Consider the following 21,897-nt stretch of genomic DNA (forward strand, 5'->3'; position numbering starts at 1 on the left):
AGATAACTTGTGTATGTGTTACGGTACATGTGGGAATACGGTACATGTGGGAAAACTAGGGTCAGGGTTGGGTGCTATGTCGACTTGGTACATGCTGGCATGTCTAACCATAACCCTAATCCTAACCCTAACCGTAGCACCCTAGCACCTAGTTTTCCCACATGTACCGTATTCCCACATGTACTGTAACATATGCTCCGGGGGGAATACAACTCCCATAACTCCCAATGCAGGAAACGTTCACAAATGACAGACTGTTACACGTTGCAATGGTATTCAATCCCATAATGCATCATGGGCAACAGAACCAAATTCTGAAGTGAAAAACGCCTCTCCTGATTATCAAACATCTGTCTTCACATGACGTCAAATGCTACACTAGCCTGCCTTTTTATAACCCCTGTTATTGATTATACAAACAGCCAGTAGATATCTTCAATGTGAACAACATACAATAAAATCAGAATAGTACAGATCATTCATATAACCCATACAGCTTAAGTTAAGGGCAATGAGAGCTCTATGCTGCAATTTTACTTTCAATGAAATAAAAAAAAATGATGTCTCAATGTACACTGTCATTGTGTACACATCTCTTGATAGAAATCACTACAATATTCAACATAGCATTCAATGATGAAGCTACAATACACACACACACTCTTGCAATAGATAATATTCAGCAACATGAATTAACAATTTGAATTGATTGATGATGGCACTGCAGACATCTTACAGTGTCTGTCATAGGAACGATCACTACTACAATATTTAAAACAAAACAAACAAATGTTTTAAAAACTGATTTGTGTCTATTGGCAAAGAGTTGAGACTTCTAATGTTGCAAGATGTGAAGGTGGAGTGGTGAGGGGGGGAGGGGGCGGATCTCAGGCACTTTCCAAAGTGGCAGGGCAGGGGGTTTGATTGGCACAAGGGGGATGGATGACAGGGAAAACAATAGGTCATCACTATAACAACGGAAGCCTTCCTCGTCCTCTTCTATAGCTGCTGTCATTTCATTGGTCAAAGGCAGGACAGGGGGAGGGGCTCTGATTGGCACGGCAATGGGGGACGACTGGGGGGGGGGGGGGAAACCAGGAAGTAGGAAGTAGTTAGTCACTCAACTGTAATGGAAGCCAGCTCCTTCAGGTGAGCGTTCTCCTCCTCAGAGGGGTCCGGGGAGCCGCCGCCGCTGCTGCTGCTGCTACTGCCGTGGGGCTTCGGGCCCTCTGACGTGGGGCAGGCGCCCGCCTTGGGGGCCGGGGGCTCCGGGGGGTGGGCGGGGGGCTGGAGGGGCGGGTCGGGGGGGAAGCTGCTCTCGTAGTTGTGCGTGGAGGAGGAGACCTGGGAGATGACTGGCATCTGGACAGAGGAGGAGCAGCCGGGCCCCTGCCCTGGGCCTGAGCCTGGGTAGCCCCCCTGCTCCTCCTGCCCCCCCCCCTCCCCCTCCTCCACCAGCCCGTACTGAACCTCCTCCTCCTCCTGGACGTGACTCAGGTAGTCGGGCACGAGGAAATCACTGCAGCAGAGGGGAGGGAGGGGGGAGAGAGGGAGGGAGGGGGGAGGGAGAACAGAGGTTAGCTCTCCAATAGGAGGGAGGGGGGGAGAGAGAACAGAGGTTAGCTCTCCCATCACACTGCAGCGCGATGAAACTGACGTTCTTTTAAGAACAGAGAAACTACATCTCTCTTCTAAAGGAAGAGGGGTAGATTGCAACCACCCAAAATATGATCGGCAAATAAAAACTGATCGATTGAATATGAAATAACGATGCTTATATTAGTATATTGTTAGATAAGTGTCTTACATCATATGAAGACAACAACAGTCAATGTGGTGCGAGGTTATTTGCAGATAAATAAATAAGAAAAAAAATGGTCGGAAATCAGCACTTTTCTGAAATATAATACAGTTAACATATTTTTTATGTGAGGGCTGCGGACTGGGTTTTTTGAGATACTGACTGAATTTCCAGAGAACTTTCCACCCAGTGTTACGATCTCAGGCGTAGACACTCAACTATAAAACTCAGAAGCCAATGGGCCGTTACAACCCTACCAACCTGCGGAGGCTTGAGTTGATTAAGAAGTGGAAAAGTCTAGAATAAGAAAGCACATGTCTACTTTACGAAGAGTTATATCAAGTGCTCTGAGCTTTAACAATTGAAAACAAGCCCATTGTTTCCCCAAGTTCCCTATGTAAAATGCATTCTGACAGGAGTAAGGCCGTATATCTCTATGGTAGATATGGTAGAAAGTGTGAAGAAAAACAACAGTGGGTTTCTATTTAAAGCCCCTGACAGGTACGATACATTTAAAAGGGGCAATCTGAGATTCAACACACAACAAACCACTTATTTTGGTAAACAGCTGAGGGATGGGGCTGGAGGAGAGTTAAAAGGAATGTCGGTTACGTTGGTAACTATGCTCCCATGGTGATTCAATTCAGACACACAAAAACAGACGTTTCGATGTGAGTAGGATGTTCATCAGAACTGTCGAAGATCCTACTTGGATCTAAACAATGTCTGTTTTTGTGTGTCTGAATTAAATCACCATGGGAGCATAGTTACCAAAGTGGCCGACATTCCTTGTTTCTTTGATACGTCCTTCTATCCTGCATCTGATGAATTAGGACGTGCATATTTTGCTACTTCTTCTTCTGCTGGAGAGAAATGTACCACTCACATTTATAGACGGAGCTGTGGATATGTTACGGTACATGTGGGAATACGGTACATGTGGGAAAACTAGGGTTAGGGTTAGGTGCTACGTCGACTTGGTACATGCTGGCATGTCTAACCCTAACCCTAATCCTAATCCTAACCCTAACCCTAACCCTAACCGTAGCACCCGAGCACCTAACCCTAACCCTAGTTTTCCCACATGTACCGTAACATATACACTGAGATCAAAATGATTACCCATGCTGTGATGTGATGTTACAGGCTAGTTTTGGTCAAGATTATATGTTGGGGTTCTGATGGGGGTAAGACAGTTGAATTAAGATAAGGCATTTATAAGTTCAAGAACCAAAGGCTAAATATAAACATCACTATTTGTATCATTTAAAAGTACCAATCCCAGACTGCCCCTTTAACAGTTGACTATGTCATATTTCATAAAGGCTGGCAAAAATGCACACTTTGTCAAAGTCTTAATATCTTTGCTGCTTCACAAATAGATTGATTGAGAGACAATCCTGCAAATAATATAACCATAACCATGTGCTGCTCAGGGCTCAGGTGGAAGTGTTTGAATGACGACCCTTGGATTGTATGACGACCCAATTTTTCCAAAAGAAATCAGCATTTTCCCTTTCCCATGGTCAGGGCCGGTCCTAGGCATAGGCCAACTAGGCGGTCGCCAAATGCATTACATTTAAATAATTTTGTCTCTATGAATTTCATGTCTCTATGAAAATATGTCTCAGCCTACTGTCTATTTTTGCCTTGAAACCATTGTTGTCCATATTCTTACTGTTGAATGTGTCAGTGGTGATGAGGCAGTACTGGTGGCTTAATGTGGTGGTGGTGGTGGTGGCGCCCCTAACATTTTGGGGGAGACGGGGGGCATCAAATCATACTCTCGTCTAGGGCACCTAAATGCCTAGGACCGGCCCTGCCCATGGTCATCATGATGGGAGAAGAAGTGTAAAATTGTTCTTATTTCCTGTGTGGCGTTAATCTGAGTCAGGGTGTATACAGGAATCTTGAGGTTAATTTGAAAGTGACAGTTGGATCTAAGTGACAGTTGACACTAGAACAGCCGTGTCTATGTTACCAGTGAGTAAACAAGAAGGGGGTGAGGGAGGGTTAGGGTGGAGTACCCCACACTCACAGAAGGGGGTGAGGGAGGGTTAGGGAGGACCCCACACTCACAGACTTCCTCACCTGCTCTGGAAGTAGCTTGCTAGTTCAGACGCCTCATGGTTCAGACTCCTCAGGTGAACAATTAAATTGCCAGAGTTGGTGAACATGGCGCCGCACGTTTTGCACTCGTAAATCCGGGGCTTGCGGACTATGTGGCGGGAGACCCTCATGTGGTGCTTATATTCACCGAAGGAGGTGAACGTGGCGCTACATATCTGGCACCGGAAACAGCGTTTACCTTCATGCTTCAGCCGGTGCATCTTTAAGGAGTAGGCCCGTGTGAACTTTTTCCCACAGCGGTCACACTGGAAGGGCTTAATGCCTGGTGGCAGAAAACAGGGAAAGGGAGAGAGGTGAGTTGTAATAATAATAATAATAATAATAATAATAATAATAACTGTAATTTATATAGCGCCTTTCACAAACCCAAGGACGCTGTACAAGGGGATGAAAACGGACAGACAAAACAGAAAACAAACAAAGCAAAAACTAAAATAGGGGTGGGCATCGACGATCGATAATTGATCGATAAGGATCTTGGTCGATCACAAAATAAAACATTTGGTCGATCGACCAAGATCCTTATCGATCAATTATCGATCGTCGATGCCCACCCCTAGTTTTGAGGGCTGAGTTGTTGTGTAGCTGAGAGTTGCGTAGAACAATCAATCACTACGACAGCAGACGTAACCATCGACCAATGACTCCACATTGTCTCAATTACATTTTGTAACTCGAACTTGAGAAGTGTGGCGTTGCCACTAGTTCTACAGTCCAATAATCAACACGTCGTGAGCTTAGAATTCTAAGGTTCTATCTCCGTTTAGGGCAGTTCAGAGATATCGAGCGTCAAAGTTTTTACATTCCATTATGTTTTGTGAGATGGAACCTTTGTATTTTATGAATTACTAACTCAGAAATGTCAACATTTAAAAAAATAACACCACACAGGCATTAATAAACACCTAATGGATCAGATTATGTAAAAAAACTCAATTTTGACCAAAAATGGAGATAGAACCTTATCATTCTAACGTCACAATTTATTAACAATTAACTCCATTAGTCTAAACGGCACACAATACAATAGGTACCAGGTGAGGAAGACATTGGAGAATGGGCTTATTGTGATCCACGGAATGGAATGAGGGACTGTATCAAACATTCCGTGCATGACCATTAGCCTGATCTCCAATCTCTGCCGCCTCCACTGATAGCGGCTGTGATAGAGGTTGGTTAAAACACTATCATCATGGGTCAAGGGCTGCAGACAAGACCGAGCCTGCTCCCAGGTCTGTGCTTTAGCTAGCTCCTGCTGTGATATCTACCACGGTAATTCCAAACATACAAGGTATGATAATGACAGGAGGCGCTAGAGTTGGCGAAAACACCACATCCAGACTGACGACCAGGCTTGGGGGCAGGACCAGGGGCAGAGTAGTGTGGCAGTAAGCGAAACGAGATGAAGTTGGCTCGTAAGACGTTGTTTCCACACGCTCAGAGACTGAGGGACACAACAGAAGGCCTTCCGACTGACTGACTGGGTTATTTATGGTTCTCATAAAACGTGCCATAGCGGAAAGATTAAGCCTCACGACTTTCAATGTAGAAATATAAGAAATACCTTCAACTTAAGGCTCTTTCAGGACATATGGTCAGGAGGAATTTGCAACCGAGCATATTGTTGTAGAGACACAGTGTATTCAGTTAAGAAGATGTGGATTCTATTACCTTTTACCGTGTACAGTCAAATACAACGGGGTAATCTGATTGGACGGATAGCCGTCATGGTAACAAAGACTTTATGACCTGGAGAAGCTGGAGTTGGACAGTCTTTGCATACAAATCCAGAGTAAGAAATACTATACAGTTTGTACCTTATTTATTTAACCTCTGTTGGTGTGCGTGTGTGTGTGTGTGTGTCTGTGTGTGTGCGTGTGCGTGTGCGTGTGTGTTCTGTGTGTGTGTGCGTGTGTGGGCGTGAGTGTGAGTGTGTGTGTGTGCGTGTGCGTGTCTGTGTGTGTGCGTGTGTGCGTGTGCGTGTGTGTGTGTGTGTGTGTGTGTGTGACATGTGTACTTGATGAATGTTTTTCCGATGTCAGCCTGAAGGAGAAACACAGCCGTGAGTGTTTCCAAAATCAATGTTCCCTGGGACGGCCCTGTCTCCGTCTCCTCCCCCACAGTGACGTGACTCCTGAACTTTACAGACTCGTTCATTCCTTGAAGCTGTGTGTCCTATCATCCTATCGTCAGGTGGACATGGGAATGTTATGGTAGTACACTGAGTACAGTAGGGGAGGAATGTAAATATACAACCAGAAGGTTTTCCGGGGGAGCATTCTAGAATGTCTACAGATGGTGGCTCGTGGTTGCAGCCCAGTTTGTTACAGCCCTGTATATACGAATACGCCTTTATTTGTGTCAAGTGTGTGTGTGTGTGTGTGTGTGTCTGTGTGTGTGTGTGTGTGTGTGTGTGTGTGTGTGGCGGTGGGGTGTGAGTGTGTGTGTGTGTGTGTCTGTGTCTGTGTGTGTGTGTGTGTGTGTGTGTGTCTGTGTGCGTCCATGTGTGTGTGTGCGTCCATGTGTGTGTGTCTGTGTCTGTGTCTGTGTGTGTGTCTGTGTCTGTGTGTGTGTCTGTGTGTGTGTGTGCGTCACCTACCAGAGTGAATGAGCATGTGTTGCTTGAGGTTCTGGATGCGTGTGAAGCGGACGCCACACGTGGGACACTGGAAGGGCCTGTCTGGCCCGTTGGCGCCGGGCCGCGCCGAGGGGCTGATGTATAGATGGTACGGGTACTGGAGACTGTCTAACCTGGGACACACAGAGAGAGAGAGAGAGTAGTACCAGTCAATGGAACTGACTGACAGACAGATCGTGAGCTGAGAATTCTAAGGTTCTATCTCCGTTTAGAATGATAAGGTTCTATCTCCGTTTAGAATGATAAGGTTCTATCTCCGTTTAGAATGATAAGGTTCTATCTCCGTTTAGAATGATAAGCCGGTTCTATCTCCGTTTAGGGCGGTTCAGAGATATTGAGCGTCAAAGTTTTTACATTCCATTATGTTTTGTGAGATGGAACCTTTGTATTTGATGAATTACTAACTCAAAAATGTCAACATTTTTTAAAATAACACCACACGGGCATTAATAAACACCTAATGGATCAGATTATGTAAAAAAATAAATTTTGACAAATGGAGATAGAACCTTATAATTCTAACGTCACGATATGCTACAGACTAGACCCTAAGTGTTTGTGTTTGAGAGAGAGAGAGAGAGAGAGAGAGAGAGAGAGAGAGAGAGAGAGAGTGGAGGGGCGACAGTTCAAATGCCATTGTCAAATACGTGTTGGTATTAGTAACTCCTGCCTGCAATGTCAAATATCTGAAGACTCTGAACATTCATTGTGTAATGTCAAATGGCGATGATTGGTCCAGGATTTGTTTTTATTTTAGGATGAAGTTGAACAAGATTTCTCAAGGTTATATCACAGCGGTTTCCAACAGAGTAGAGCTGAAACTCTGAGGTTCATGACTCTCTGAGGTTCATGACTCTCTGAGGTTCATGACTCTCTGAGGTTCATGACTCTCTGAGGTTCATGACTCCTGAGGTTCATGACTCTCTGAGGTTCATGACTCTCTGAGGTTCATGACTCTCTGAGGTTCATGACTCTCTGAGGTTCATGACTCTCTGAGGTTCATGACTCTCTGAGGTTCATGACTCTCTGAGGTTCATGACTCTCTGAGGTTCATGACTCCCGCTCATCAGCCAGTTACCTGTCATCATCCTCAGTGTGACCTCCAGTGTTAGACGCAGACTGCATCGAGGGCAGCCCTTCGGAGACGCCCTCGTCTAGCGACCCTACACCAAAACAAGGACATTAGATACATGTATACACAATAGATTTCAGATAGACAGTTTCTCATCGTTTCCAGAGAAAATGGTTCTGAATCTAATCTGTAGTTTTTTCAGTTACACACAATAACAAACTAGTCAGTTCCAATGAGACTGTCTAGTCGGAAAGCCAGGATTTTTTTTTTTTTTTTTTTTTTTACAAGGTTAGTATCATTTACATTAACAATTTACACTCACCGGTCACTTCATTAGGTACACCTTGCCTTCAGAACTGCGTTAATTCTTCGTGGCATAGACTCAACAAGGTGCTGGAAACATTCCTCAGAGGACCATGTACATGCCTAAATGCATTGAGTTGCTGCCACGTGATTGGCTGATTAGATATTTACGTTAACGAGCGAGTTGAAAAGGTGTACCTAATGAAGTGGCCGGTGAGTGTATTTTATAAGAGTGACCTGGCCAAAAGACAAGCACACAAAGTAAGTATGCAGACACATTTAGGGCATAAAATACAAACACTAGAGTTTAAAACACCAATGTACACATTGAGCAGCAAGAACTGCAACTAAGACGTCAAAACATTGACACTTCCCACTTCATTTCCCATCATACTGTTTAGCCTAGCTTTAAACTAAAACAAACTGGTTAGATACTGTTACAAGAGATACCCAATTACATCCATTACTAGGATAGAGTAACCAATCCAAAGCTAGGACGTTAGCGAGTGAGTTAGAGAGACCGACCTATCGAGGAGGACTGTGGGCTGATGAGGAGGTCCTCCTGTCCGACCTGTTCACTTCCTGGTACCGTCTGCTGGTCACTCAGGGAACTCTGGGACGCACTGATTGGCTGAGACGACGTCTCCTGCACTTCCTCGTCACTGAGCCGCTCCACCTTCACTCTCACGTCCTCCTCCGTCGCCAACGACGACATCGACGCCTTGGCGCTTTCGCACGACAGGAAGTCACTCAGTCTGCGGCTCACGTCAGACGGCCCCGCCTAGCACAGAAAACACCAAAGAAACGAAAACGAAAAAAACTGGGTGGTAAAATACCAACTCATTATATGTCCTGGTGGGGGGGGGTTGGGGGCGACTAGGCCCTGGAGGATGTCTCACCTGGTCCAGAGAGCAGCGGGGGCTTTCAGGCAGCTTGGGCTTTTCCGTGTGGAACCTGCGGTCGATCCCGAAGGGGAAGGTCCAGGGGAACGCCAGGGAGGAGTCCACGGGGGGCTGGGGGGCGCCACCGCTCTCCGCGAAGGAGGAGGGCGAGGGGTTGGGGGGGATCTGGGGGGAGGAGGTGATAGGCAGCTGAGTGGGCATACATTTCAAGGGGCTCTGCTCCGGAGACATCATGATGAAGCTCTTGCGCTTGCGGCGCGACTCGCGGCACATGGGGACCATCATCATGCTGCTCCGCTCCATCACGCTGCAGTCGGACGACACGGGCGACAGGCTGCTGTCCAGCGGCGTCAGGGCGCAGGTGGAGGCGGCGGCGCTCTCGGGTATGATGGCCAGGGAGGAGGGGTCCCCCAGCGAGGGCTTCTCTTGTGACGACATGGGCCCTCCGGAGCTCCACAGGATGCTGGACTTCATGAACTCGGAGCAGGTGCTGGCCACGGCGAACATCTGCATGTAGCTGGCGGCCGCGAGCACGTCGATGATGTTGTCCGTGCTGATGGAGAGGGTGGAGGTGTAGGCGTACTCCAGGAGGGGGGTGAAGCCGCTCACCGTCACGTGGTGCAGGTCCAACACGAACTTGTCCTCCTCCTCCGGCCGGCCCACCAGTTTGGAGCGGAAGAAATCGCTACAGCAGGCGAGGACCACCTGCGATGAGTCAGGTGGGATTAAAGATAATTAGGTCTAGATATCGCTGTATACAGATAATAATAATGATAATGATAATACTGATGATGACGATGGTGTCAGCCATGTTGAGTCGAGTGCAGGGTATATACAGGAATCTTGAGGTTAATTTGAAAGTGACAGTTGGATCTAAGTGACAGTTGACACTAGAACAGCCGTGTCTATGTTACCTACTCAGGGTATATACAGGAATCTTGAGGTTCATTTCAATACCTTTCTAAGACATTTTAAAGACCGTGTCAATATTTTTCCAGACCTCACCGCCACTTCGAGCTGTAACCGTTGACATCAGTGACACCTTTAACTTAACAGTTTTAGTTTGCAATAGACTAGACCACTATCATACAACAGAATTTAAGGTTCATCTTTGTTTTTTAATAAAAACTAATAAATTCACGAACTTTTACTAAACGTTTTTAGGACTCAAACTCTTTGGACATAGTCTAATTCAGAAACATACCAACAAAACTCAAGACCTCATAAAATCGTGATAAGACTTTTTAGTACTTAAGGGTCTTGATTTTCCCAAAATTGATTTATCAACTTTTAATACTTTTCAACACACTGCGGATACCCTGAATAATGATAATGATAATACTGATGATGATGACGATGGTGTCTGCCATGTAATAATTTAATTATAATTTTGCCATTTAGCAGACGCTTTTAATCCAAAGCGATTTACAATTACGAATTACAGTCATTCCCCCTGGAGTAACTGAGGGCTAAGTGCCTTACTCGGTTTCAGGCGGGATTTGAACTCACAACCTTCCGATCACAAGTCCAACTCACTATCCACTAGACCACCACTACCCACTAACACCATGTTGAGTGGGTGTGAGGAATCACCTTGTGGGCCAGAAACAGCTTGTCCTGGACGCGGAGCGTGACGTCACACAGGTGACCCTCGCTGCGCAGGGCGTTCAGCTTGTCCAGCATCTCCTGGCTGTGTGTGGGGGAGTTGTGGGTGAAGGTTTTGACCCCCATCATGGAAGCTCTTCAGCGCTGCTTCTGCTGGGGGTTTTCCTAGATTGAAAGAAAATGAGATTATTCTGGAGTTTTTCCTCCTGAGCATATGACCACCTGACCAGGAAAAACTTACTCAGGCACTTACAGTACCATGCTCACTTTCAATAACTAAGACATCTGACCCATCATAACAGTCATTATCCAGCGTCATTAAGATCATTACTGAATGTCATGTGGCCTGGGGTGGTCCAGTGGTCTAGCACCGCGGTCTACAGTGCACACATATATATGCCCATGTCGGCATGGGTTTGAATCCGGCCCATGCCCTGCTGACATGCCCTCTCTCCCTACTTTCCTGTCTGTCTTCACTGGTATCTGTCCAATAAAATGAAAAAAATATCAGTGGTACTGCCCCACTCAGGAAAATAACTTAATAAGATCATTACTGAAGTATGAAGCAAATAATGAATAGGCCTATTCTTAACACTGATGAACAGCTCTTCTATATCTAGCCTCCCAGACAGCTAGGTTAATCAATGAAGTGCTAACTAACAGACAACAACGTGTGTATCTATCTGGAGATCCCCTAGCCTACATTTGGCTACGGCTATGCTGACTATCAACAGAGGAGAGGAACAAATGTACAAACAGAGAAGCTAACAAAGGAGTGGGGAGCCAAGAAAAACTCTGGAAACTCACTCAACTCCTGATTGGTTTCAGGTCTGTCGTTTCTACAGTAGAGTTCCTAGAAACTAGAGTTTAGTGGTGTATCCCGATGATAAACACAGAATACAAAAACCCTCAAGGAAAAAGAAGACACTAGCTTTGTGGAATCTGGATAACAATGATGGATGAATAAACTAATCAGCTATGATGGATGATTAACTAATCAAAGTTGTGGAGAGAGAGAGAGAGAGAGAGAGAGAGAGAGAGAGAGAGAGAGAGAGAGAGACAGAGAGACAGAGAGACAGAGAGAGAGAGAGAGAGAGAGAGAGAGGGGTAGGAGCAAGAGAGGGGTGCAGGAGGGGTGACACACACGGGTGAGGCAGGGGGGAGAAAGGGAGTCGAGTGAGGGATGGGTGGGTGTCAGAAGGAGAGGGAGAGGGAGAGAGAGAAAGAGAGAGAGAGGGAGAGAGAGGTGAAAGAGAGGTGGAGGGTGTCGGAAGGGGAGAGAGAAAGAGAGAGAGAGGGAGAGAGAGAGAGAGAGGTGAAAGAGAGAGAGGGAGAGAGGTGAAAGAGAGAGGTGGAGAGAAGAGGAGGAGAGCAGGCAGTAGAAAGCAAGAGGGACGAAATGCCAAGTTATGTAAAGACAATCAAAGCAGATGCACGGTGCCGAGAGCCAAGTCCATGTGGAGCGCAGGCCCGGTCCGGCACTACAGGATGCGCCACAGCTGTCTGCTGCTGCCTGACATGTGGCTGATGCTCTGAGGCATGAGATTTTCCATCAAACAAACCCTCTCCTCCTCCTCCTCCTCCTCCTCCTCCTCCTCCTCCTCCTCCTCCTCCTCCTCCTCCTCTAAGAGGCTCTGTTAGGGAGAGCTCAGTTCAGCTCAGCTCCCCTCTCCAGAGAAGTAGGCTTACACACTTGTGGGCTGTATGTATGTAGCCCAGTAAAGCCAATAGTGTGTGTGATGCCCAGCATGGGTTATTTTGTGGTTGGTAATTATTTGTTGCAGTTTTCTTAAGCAATGTAAGTAAGCTTAAGTAAAATAGTTAGATTGTGATTCAGTTTAATTGTCGTTGACAGAGTATGAGTACATAAAGTAAATAGTTAGCAGGGTGGCTTATGCGTTTGTTTGTCTGTCTACAGGCTTATTCCACCATTGGTTGCTACTATGGTTAAAGCCTCAAATAAGTCTGTTAGTTAAGTAAGTCTGCAGTGCCAACTACACTCACACTGGACAATGTCCCATCTTTTTACTATGTAAGACTAAACTCATTTCCCTCTAAACTTTCTCTAAATGTTTCTTGAGGTTTCACCATTACAGAAGGAAAGATCTTTAGACGCAACTTGAAACTGTCGCAAAACCAGGTCCAACACAAACATTAGAGCAAACACGAAATTGCGTTTCGTGAGTTTAGAATGATAAGGTTCTATCTCCGTTTAGGACAGTTCAGAGATATTGAGCGTCACCGTTTTTACATTCCATTATGTTTTGTGAGATGGAACCTTTGTATTTTATTAACTAAATAAAATTTAACTAAAAAATGTCAAAAAAAAAAAAAAAAAAAACACAGGCATTAATAAACACCTAATGGATCAGATTATGTAAAAAAACTCAATTGTGACAAAAATGGAGATAGAACCTTATAATTCTAAACTCACTGTTTGTCAAAATAGTGCTGCTGATGTTTACAGAGAAGGGGGCGTGGCTAAGTGTTGCTGATGTTTACAGAGAAGGGGGCGTGGCCAATCGTGATGTTTACAGAGAAGGGGGCGTGGCCCATCGCAACCTGACTTGTTTACATCACGTTGTTACACGCTAGCACACGTTTCTCTCTGGCTGGTACAGACACCTGATATACTGAATAAAAGAAACATGTGCATCTCTTCCAAGCTAGACAGCTAATACTAACACGTCACGTTAAAGCCTTCGCCTCACCCAATTGCCTGACGTTATTAGTACAATTGTTGAACGCAGAAAGAAAAAACCGCTCCGCAGTTAGCTAGCAAAGCTAAGTAGCAAGCTAACGCTAAGCGACGTTAGCTAGCGCTTCACAATACATTAGCTTAGCTGGGCTGTGTACAAGACAAGTGATGTGGATCTACACACAACTTCTAACTTAAACAGTTTTACCTTCAATAGACAGAAATAGTAGGCGATCCGGCCTGTTCTGGCCTCGGTTAGTGTGGTCCAACACGGCCGATGTAGACACACCGCAGCCGGGCTGCAGACAGCAACAAAGAGAGGTTATTATTATGGTTATTATCCCAGGATCTTTACAAACCCCGCTCCTTTCATCTTATTCCCTTTCATCTAGGAAGCGTTCGATCGAACACCCGACGCGGCTACATTTGACATTCTAGCACGTCATGAACGTTCGAAGTGTTTAAAAAGTTTCCCAGCGTTCTAGAACGTCCGTCTCGCCAAGGTTCTCTCTCCTCCTTTACCAGATCCCTTTTTTGCACTTTATTTTTCCCATAATGCAACGCGCGCAAGGTTCTTTTTTTTTTTACTGTACATTACAAAGCACCTGATTTAGGAAATGTAATTATCATAAGATCATGCAATTATCTCTCATTTTGTATAAAAATGGCTTAGATGTACGTGCATTCAACTTTTAATAAAAAAAAATTGAGTGATTGTCACTCATTTTTATTACATACAATGTTCTCAATGTTCTGAAGCTCAGCTTCTACCCCAGGGCCATTCAGGCCCTGAACACAGCAAAGACCTAGGTTCTAGGCCCTGGACAATCTAGACAATTTGATGGCAGCTACTAGATTGTAAACATAAGTGCAATATTGAAATACAACTGTGAACATTTCAAACCTGCTAACTGCGACACTTTAAATGAATGTGCAATAACACTATGTGCAATATGACAACCCTCGTGTACATAAGGTTCAGATATAGAAAAGGTTAGGATATGTATAGCATAGCATAGAGTACAGCACAGTGTTTTATTTGTATAGTATAGTATAGTGGATAGTGTATATAGCCTTTATTTATGTAAACCAGCTCCTTTCCCCTTTTTTTTTTTACCCTTGGCTCTCTTGTTTTGAGTCTTTTTCCAAGCACCAGGGGAGCCCCCCCTCCTAAATGTCGTTGTATGGTACCTGTACTGTATTAATGACAATAAAGACCATTCATTCATTCATTCATTGTCACTCATTTTATTACATAGGCCTACAATGTTCTCAATGATGACTTCTTCACCTGGATGACCTGTGTGTCACCTACAACACTATGATCAATGGTCCTCCTGGTGTTTCATACGTTCTCATGCTCACTCCAACAGGTTTCAGAGTCTGTCTCCCTTCACACAGTCGATGTGTCCTAGGTTAAGTTGGCAAGACAGCATGTCAGCATGACACAAGAACAGTTAAATAACCTTATTATCTACGACGAGCTGTGCTTGGAACACGATTGCTGCTTGGAAATGACAATGGAAAAAGATGTTAGGATATAATGTCTGCTTCTATCCAGGGCAATTATCTCTAATTTCTCTCAGACATAGCTGAAGGTCCGTCTCTGCGTGTGTTATTGCTAGGCCTGACAGATTCTGGACCAGTTTACGGGACAATACTTGGATCATGAGGAGGGATCTGGGTTTAGTTAACCAGTCTCTTGATTTTGCTATCTAAATGAGCATTACACAGAAAGACCACCCCGTTCATGCCAGGAGCATTAAGGCGACCTCAGAAATATAACCGATGGGCTTTATTGGACATCTTCTGCCCCTCAGCACTGCGTCTCCTGAAGACACCCGCTTTCCCCTCTACTGTGTCTTTAAAAACGTCCTCCTTGTACTGTTTCTCTGTACAAAAAAATAAAAGTTTAGAAGAAGGTGATAGAAGAAGGTTTTTCCTTCTATCAGTGGCCCCGGGCCTGAGCTGGATTACTCTTCCTACTACGACTGGTGGATTGATGATTCACTTGCTTAGTATTCAAATGTATTGATTGTAAGTCGCTTTGGAATAAGGCGTCTGCTAAATGCCAAAAATGTAAATGTTATTAGAATGTTACACAACTAGTCCGGAATTGTCGAGGGAGACAACACATAAAAGATGCTTAATGAAGTGGGAACAGGTGTGATTATAGTTGGCAGGGAAGCCACAGGTAATTGGGGGGAAATTCAGAAATGGCTTATGGACCCAATCTCATTATTCATACAACATTGATCCCTACTGTACCTGAGCCCAAGGAGCAGATACTGTATCTCCCAGTGGAGGCCGGTGGAGGTAGAAATCGGAGGACGGGCTCATTGTAATACATGGAATGGTAATAAACATGTGTGTTTGATACTGTTCCTAATTCAATTCCATGTATTAAAATAAGTCCATCCCCAGATTTCTACCCCCACCAGCTTCCACTGGTATCTACTCTTATGTAGGTAGCCAACCCCTATTCGGTTGTTAAGTCGTGACGTGTTTCCGGGTCCAAAGTTGGCTGAGGCGTTCTCTTCAAAATGCCTCAGTAATAATAATAATTCATTATATTTGTATAGCGCTTTTCAGAGGCTCAAAGACCCTGACAAATATGGGGAAAACGGGAAAGTACTGTGTCCCTTGTTGTATGAATAGATCCAAGTCTAAAAAACGATTGAACTGTCATTCTACCGCTGTAGTACACTGGTACTATGGTGCAGGGAATTTCTGGTTTGGACCCGGAAATTGCTAAACATCACGTTTGACGTCAGACTTAACAACCGAATTGGGAAGCTCAAGCCCAAGACCTATAGCCATGGCCAATCTGAACTGAGCATAAACCTGTTGCCCCGTCCATACAAAGACTTTGTGCACTTTTAACTGTCATGCCCTTCTGCACACACACTCTTTGTATAATCCCAGGCCTAATCTAACGCCTGCAGTGCAGTTTGTGTGTGTTCTCAAAAAGATTAAGAGACCACTGCAAAATTATCAATTTCTCTGCAGTGTCTCTCTGTGTCTGAGCAAGAGGAACACATTTGTTTTATTCTATAAACTACTGGTAACATTTCTCCCAAATTCCAAATACAATTATTGTCATTTAGAGCATTTATTTTCAGAAAACGACAACTGGTCAAAATAACCAAAAATATAGAGTGTTTTCAGACCTTGAATAATGCATATTCATGTTTAGACAATGCAATAATGCATGTTCATATTCATTTTTAAACAACACAATACTAATGTTTTTTAACTTAACAGTTTTCATGTGTATTGGCATACTCTCCACCAGTCTTTCACATTGCTGTTGGGCCGAGAAAATGAGTTTAATTCTAGATTTAAAGGGAACTGATGTTTATGATTGTATTTCAGTCTTTCTTTTGTTAGAATAAAATCAGATCCGGTTCTTTTGTCGACTGCCCCAAGAAAGAGGAGAGAAGTTCTCTGTTGCACACTTGGTATATTTATTGAAAATGACACGTAGAGTACAGAGATGCATCAGCTGGACCCCACTCCTGAGGCGATCTCAGAGGAAAGGTTGTTCTCTTCAGATTTTACATGATATTATATACGTTTAGTCCTTCCCCTTTTGGTCACTATGATGTAATCGCTGAATGGCCTTGATTATAATGGTCTAAAACTATGAATTGAGTGTTGTCTTGTGTTTGACGTGAGAGCTGAGAAAGGAGTATCCTGCTGCACCTGTCGTCAAGGCCAGACAGACAGTAACTCACTAATACCTTATAATTGGTCTTGTGTAGGGTACCATACTGATAACGTGCCTATTAAAACAGGAAAACTGATAATATATCTAACTAACTGGTGCTAGAAAAATGAACAGTAAAGCCTTAGAAAAATATATATCCTAACACTTTATATCCCTCCGGAGCTGTCAATCTCCCCTTCAACATGCCTAGCGCGTTCCACAACGGACCTTGCCCGGCCACGCGCTAAATTATATTGGATTATTCTTTTCACCTGATAAGAATAAGACTATTATATTATTACAGTATAAACAGCAATCAAGTTGAGGCTGGCATCCCCCCCCTGAAATAAAAACGGTCAAAATCATCCCCCTTCTAACACTGCCATCCCCCCTTTCCATCCCTTATGTCATTTTATCAATGAACGTGGTATTACTGCTATTTAAACATTTAGTTTTGCGCATATTGAGTAAAATACTGTGGGCGAGGGGGCACGCACACATGCAATGACATTTTCACCAAGTTACGAAGTCACTGACGGTGAAGGGATGCTAAAATTGTCCTCATATGATAAAATCCACCACCTCCCCTGATTTTCTTTTACAACTTGAGTATAAGCATTTGCCTGGTTAGTTGTCATGATCAAACGTTAGGTCACCCTTCTCTGCCCTCTCCCGCTTCCAGATGAACGCCTACCCTACATTATAGCACTTGGCTTAATTCAGCCGATATAATTGAGCCGCTATCACAGGGCGTTAATACAAACCTCATTCACCTGCGTTCAATTTAAAGTATTTTTGGTATTTATAGAAGGAAGCACGTACGCAATTTTAAACAAGCGCAGCTCGTTTTATAAATAATGCTTACGTCCGTTTAGAAAAATGTGCTTACGTGAAAGTCAAAGATGACGTTCAAGTACTTTTTTATAGATGAGGCCCCAGGTGTTGGACAAAGCTGAATATTGGACTCATCAGAGAGGATAACCTTACTCCAGACCTTCTATGGTCCAATCCTTACAGTCTTTTGCAAACCACAAACTGGCTCATCTTCTCATTGATGAAGGGTTAGGGTTAGGCTCTTTTCTACCTTTGCACGACTTCAGCCCTGCCCCAGGAGGCTGTTTCAGCCCTGCCACTAGGAGCCTGTTTCAGCCCTGCCTCTAGGAGCCTGTTTCAGCCCTGCCCCAGGAGGCTGTTTCAGCCCTGCCCCAGGAGTCTGTTTCAGCCCTGCCCCCAGGAGCCTGTTTCAACCCTGCCCCCAGGAGCCTGTTTCAGCCCTGCCCCAGGAGTCTGTTTCAGCCCTGCCCCCAGGAGTCTGTTTCAGCCCTGCCCCTAGGAGCCTGTTTCAGCCCTGCCCCTAGGAGCCTGTTTCAGCCCTGCCCCTAGGAGTCTGTTTCAGCCCTGCCCCTAGGAGCCTGTTTCAGCCCTGCCCCTAGGAGTCTGTTTCAGCCCTGCCCCTAGGAGTCTGTTTCAGCCCTGCCCCTAGGAGTCTGTTTCAGCCCTGCCCCTAGGAGCCTGTTTCAGCCCTGCCCCTAGGAGCCTGTTTCAGCCCTGCCCCTAGGAGTCTGTTTCAGCCCTGTCCCTAGGAGCCTGTTTCAGCCCTGCCCCTAGGAGTCTGTTTCAGCCCTGCCCCTAGGAGCCTGTTTCAGCCCTGCCCCTAGGAGTCTGTTTCAGCCCTGCCCCTAGGAGCCTGTTTCAGCCCTGCCCCTAGGAGTCTGTTTCAGCCCTGTCCCTAGGAGCCTGTTTCAGCCCTGCCCCTAGGAGCCTGTTTCAGCCCTGCCCCTAGGAGCCTGTTTCAGCCCTGCCCCTAGGAGTCTGTTTCAGCCCTGCCCCTAGCAGCCTGTTTCAGCCCTGCCCCCAGGAGCCTGTTTCAGCCCTGCCCCTAGGAGCCTGTTTCAGCCCTGCTTCAGCCCTGTTTCAGCCCTGCCCCAGGAGTCTGTTTCAGCCCTGTCCCTAGGAGCCTGTTTCAGCCCTGCCCCAGGAGCCTGTTTCAGCCCTGTCCCTAGAAGCCTGTTTCAGCCCTGTCCCTAGGAGCCTGTTTCAGCCCTGCCCCTAGGAGTCTGTTTCAGCCCTGCCCCTAGGAGTCTGTTTCAGCCCTGCCCCTAGGAGCCTGTTTCAGCCCTGCCCCCAGGAGCCTGTTTCAGCCCTGCCCCTAGGAGCCTGTTTCAGCCCTGCCCCTAGGAGCCTGTTTCAGCCCTGCCCCTAGGAGCCTGTTTCAGCCCTGCCCCTAGGAGACTGTTTCAGCCCTGCCCCAAGGAGCCTGTTTCAGCCCTGCCCCTAGGAGTCTGTTTCAGCCCTGCCCCTAGGAGTCTGTTTCAGCCCTGCCCCTAGGAGTCTGTTTCAGCCCTGCCCCCAGGAGCCTGTTTCAGCCCTGCCCCCAGGAGTCTGTTTCAGCCCTGCCCCCAGGAGCCTGTTTCAGCCCTGCCACTAGGAGCCTGTTTCAGCCCTGCCCCCAGGAGCCTGTTTCAGCCCTGCCCCAAGGAGCCTGTTTCAGCCCTGCCCCTAGGAGCCTGTTTCAGCCCTGCCCCTAGGAGCCTGTTTCAGCCCTGCCCCCAGGAGCCTGTTTCAGCCCTGCCCCTAGGAGCCTGTTTCAGCCCTGCCCCAAGGAGCCTGTTTCAGCCCTGCCCCTAGGAGTCTGTTTCAGCCCTGCCCCTAGGAGTCTGTTTCAGCCCTGTCCCTAGGAGCCTGTTTCAGCCCTGTCCCTAGGAGCCTGTTTCAGCCCTGCCCCAGGAGCCTGTTTCAGCCCTGCCCCTAGGAGCCTGTTTCCAACCATCCTTGCCATGCACTTCCCCCCAGCTGCCATTTGCCATTCTTTTTGTAGGTCACTTGTTGTCATCTACGGAGCCCCCCTGGGGTCACATGGTAGAAAAAAAATATTTGATGTGTGAATCCGTTCCCTCGGTTTAGTAATTCGTTCCCTCGGTTTAGTAATTCGTTAGGGTTGAGGTTATGGTTATGGTTAGGGTTAGGGTTAGGCCCTACGAGCCAGAACGATCGCAAGGATTAGGGTTAGGGTTAGAATCCTTGCGATCGTTCTGGCTCGTAGGGCCTAACCCTAACCCTAACCCTAATGATTTACTAAACCGAGGGAACGAATTACTAAACCGAGGGAACGGATTTACTAAACCGAGGGAACGGATTTACTAAACCGAGGGAACGGATTTACTAAACCGAGGGAACGGATTTACTAAACCGAGGGAACGGATTCACACATCAAACAATTTTTTTCTACCATGTGACCCCAGGGGGGCTTCGTAGTCATCCTACGGTTGCTGAGTGATATTCTAATGAGTTGGCGGTCATCCCGGTCAGTGGAGAGTTGTTTTCGCCCTCTGCTGGTCTGTAGCTTTGTTGTCTGCAACGTCTGCTGCTTGACCGTGTACTTATTAACCGCTGTCTTTGAAATTAACATTTTTAAGGCTCACTGTATCCCTCTACCAGTAAATCCAGAATTAAACCCTTCTTTTCCTCACTCAAACCTTTCTTTTCAACTCTTTTGGCATGATAGTTATTTTTTTATTCCAATTACTTTTGAGGTACTAGCACTGTTTTTGCGATCCAGTCGGTCCTATTGCAAGAGGATAGGGATGACCACAGCAGTGTTTTTTAAATATTTGTTCTTATGTTTCAATGTTAAATAAGATTTGGTTTAGATGATCACCCAATCATTATCTCACTAAGTAGAATGAGGTGTGGCTGTGTTGGAATTCAACAGACAATGCAATGGAATGGAATGTGTGTCATAGATGCAGAGATGCTGATTTAAGAAACATTTGGAGTGGTCTTAATCTTCCAGAGCTGTACACACTTACTGAAAACACTTACTAGGAACACCTGTACACCTTCTCATTCATTCAGGTGGTGTGATGGTGTGAGGAATGTTTTCTTGTTTTTGTGAGGAATGTTTTTTTAATGTTTTTTTTTTATACCAAACAATCCTCAGTCAGTTGAATGCCACAGCCTATTTGAGTATTGTTGCTGAGCATGTGCATCCCTTCATGGCCACAATGTAGTCATCTTTTATGGCTACTTCCAGCATGATAATGTAGCAAAAGTCGTCTCAAACTGGTTTCATGAACATGACAATGAGTTCAGTGTTCTTCAGTGGCCTTCCCAATCACCAGATATGAATCCAATAGAACACCTTTGGGATGTGGTAGAACGGGAGATTCACAGCTTGAAAGTGCAGCTGAAAAATATTTTTCAAAGGAATTGCGTGATGCAATCATGTCATCATGGACCAGAATCTCAAAGGAATGTTTTCAACATCTTGTGGAATCAATGCCACAAAGAATTTAGGCTGCTTTGAGAGCAAAGGTATTATTATAGTGTTCCTAATAAAGTGTTATAACATCTATATGTATTTAGTTAGTTTTAATCTATTGTGTAACACCAAGAACATTGCCTAGCAACCATTTAGTAGCAATCGTGTATTGCATGGTTTCCAATTCTGATATTTCAATGAAGGTGCACATTCACTGTTTACATTCACTACAGATGTATGAAAGGAAGGAAAACAAAGCAAATGATTCAATGCTTACGGCATAATATACTTAAATGTGTTTGACCATTTGACCATTTCTTTATTGTATACATATAAAACTCCAAGACAGCAGCATCTGAAAATATGTTATAATTTCATGACCATGGTAAAAACTTTACAAAAATAAATAGCTTTGAAAGGAAGCTGTAATAATAACATAGTATGGTCCTTCACTGAAGGGATACAATTGTTTTGTCTCCGTTGCTTTATGACATACCGTGAGCTTCGAATGATAAGGTTCTATCTCCGTTTAGAATGATAAGGTTCTATCTCCGTTTAGAATGATAAGGTTCTATCTCCGTTTAGAATGATAAGGTTCTATCTCCGTTTAGAATGATAAGGTTCTATCTCCGTTTAGGGCAGTTCAGAGATATTGAGCGTCAAAGTTTTTACATTCCATTATGTTTTGTGAGATGGGACCTTTGTATTTTATTAATTACTAACTCAAAAATGTAAACATTTTAAAAAATAACACCACACAGGCATTAATAAACACCTA

General features: G+C 45.1%; 1 protein-coding gene across 1 annotated transcript; it reads right to left on the reverse strand.

Annotated features, from left to right (window-relative positions):
• Window positions 1–1,116: 1,116 nt before the first annotated feature.
• Window positions 1,117–10,577, reverse strand: LOC308174030 (zinc finger and BTB domain-containing protein 44-like; the record flags this gene model as incomplete). The annotated part of the gene is made up of 7 exons (XM_080549083.1): window positions 1,117–1,519; window positions 3,893–4,193; window positions 6,531–6,682; window positions 7,648–7,732; window positions 8,470–8,725; window positions 8,844–9,551; window positions 10,440–10,577. 7 exons carry the CDS (start codon window positions 10,575–10,577, stop codon window positions 1,117–1,119), a joined length of 2,043 nt encoding a protein of 680 aa, XP_080405209.1.
• Between the last annotated feature and the right edge of the window lie 11,320 nt (window positions 10,578–21,897).

Source organism: Nansenia antarctica (assembly GCF_963989245.1).
Source record: "Nansenia antarctica genome assembly, chromosome: 19".
NCBI lineage: Eukaryota > Metazoa > Chordata > Actinopteri > Argentiniformes > Microstomatidae > Nansenia > Nansenia antarctica.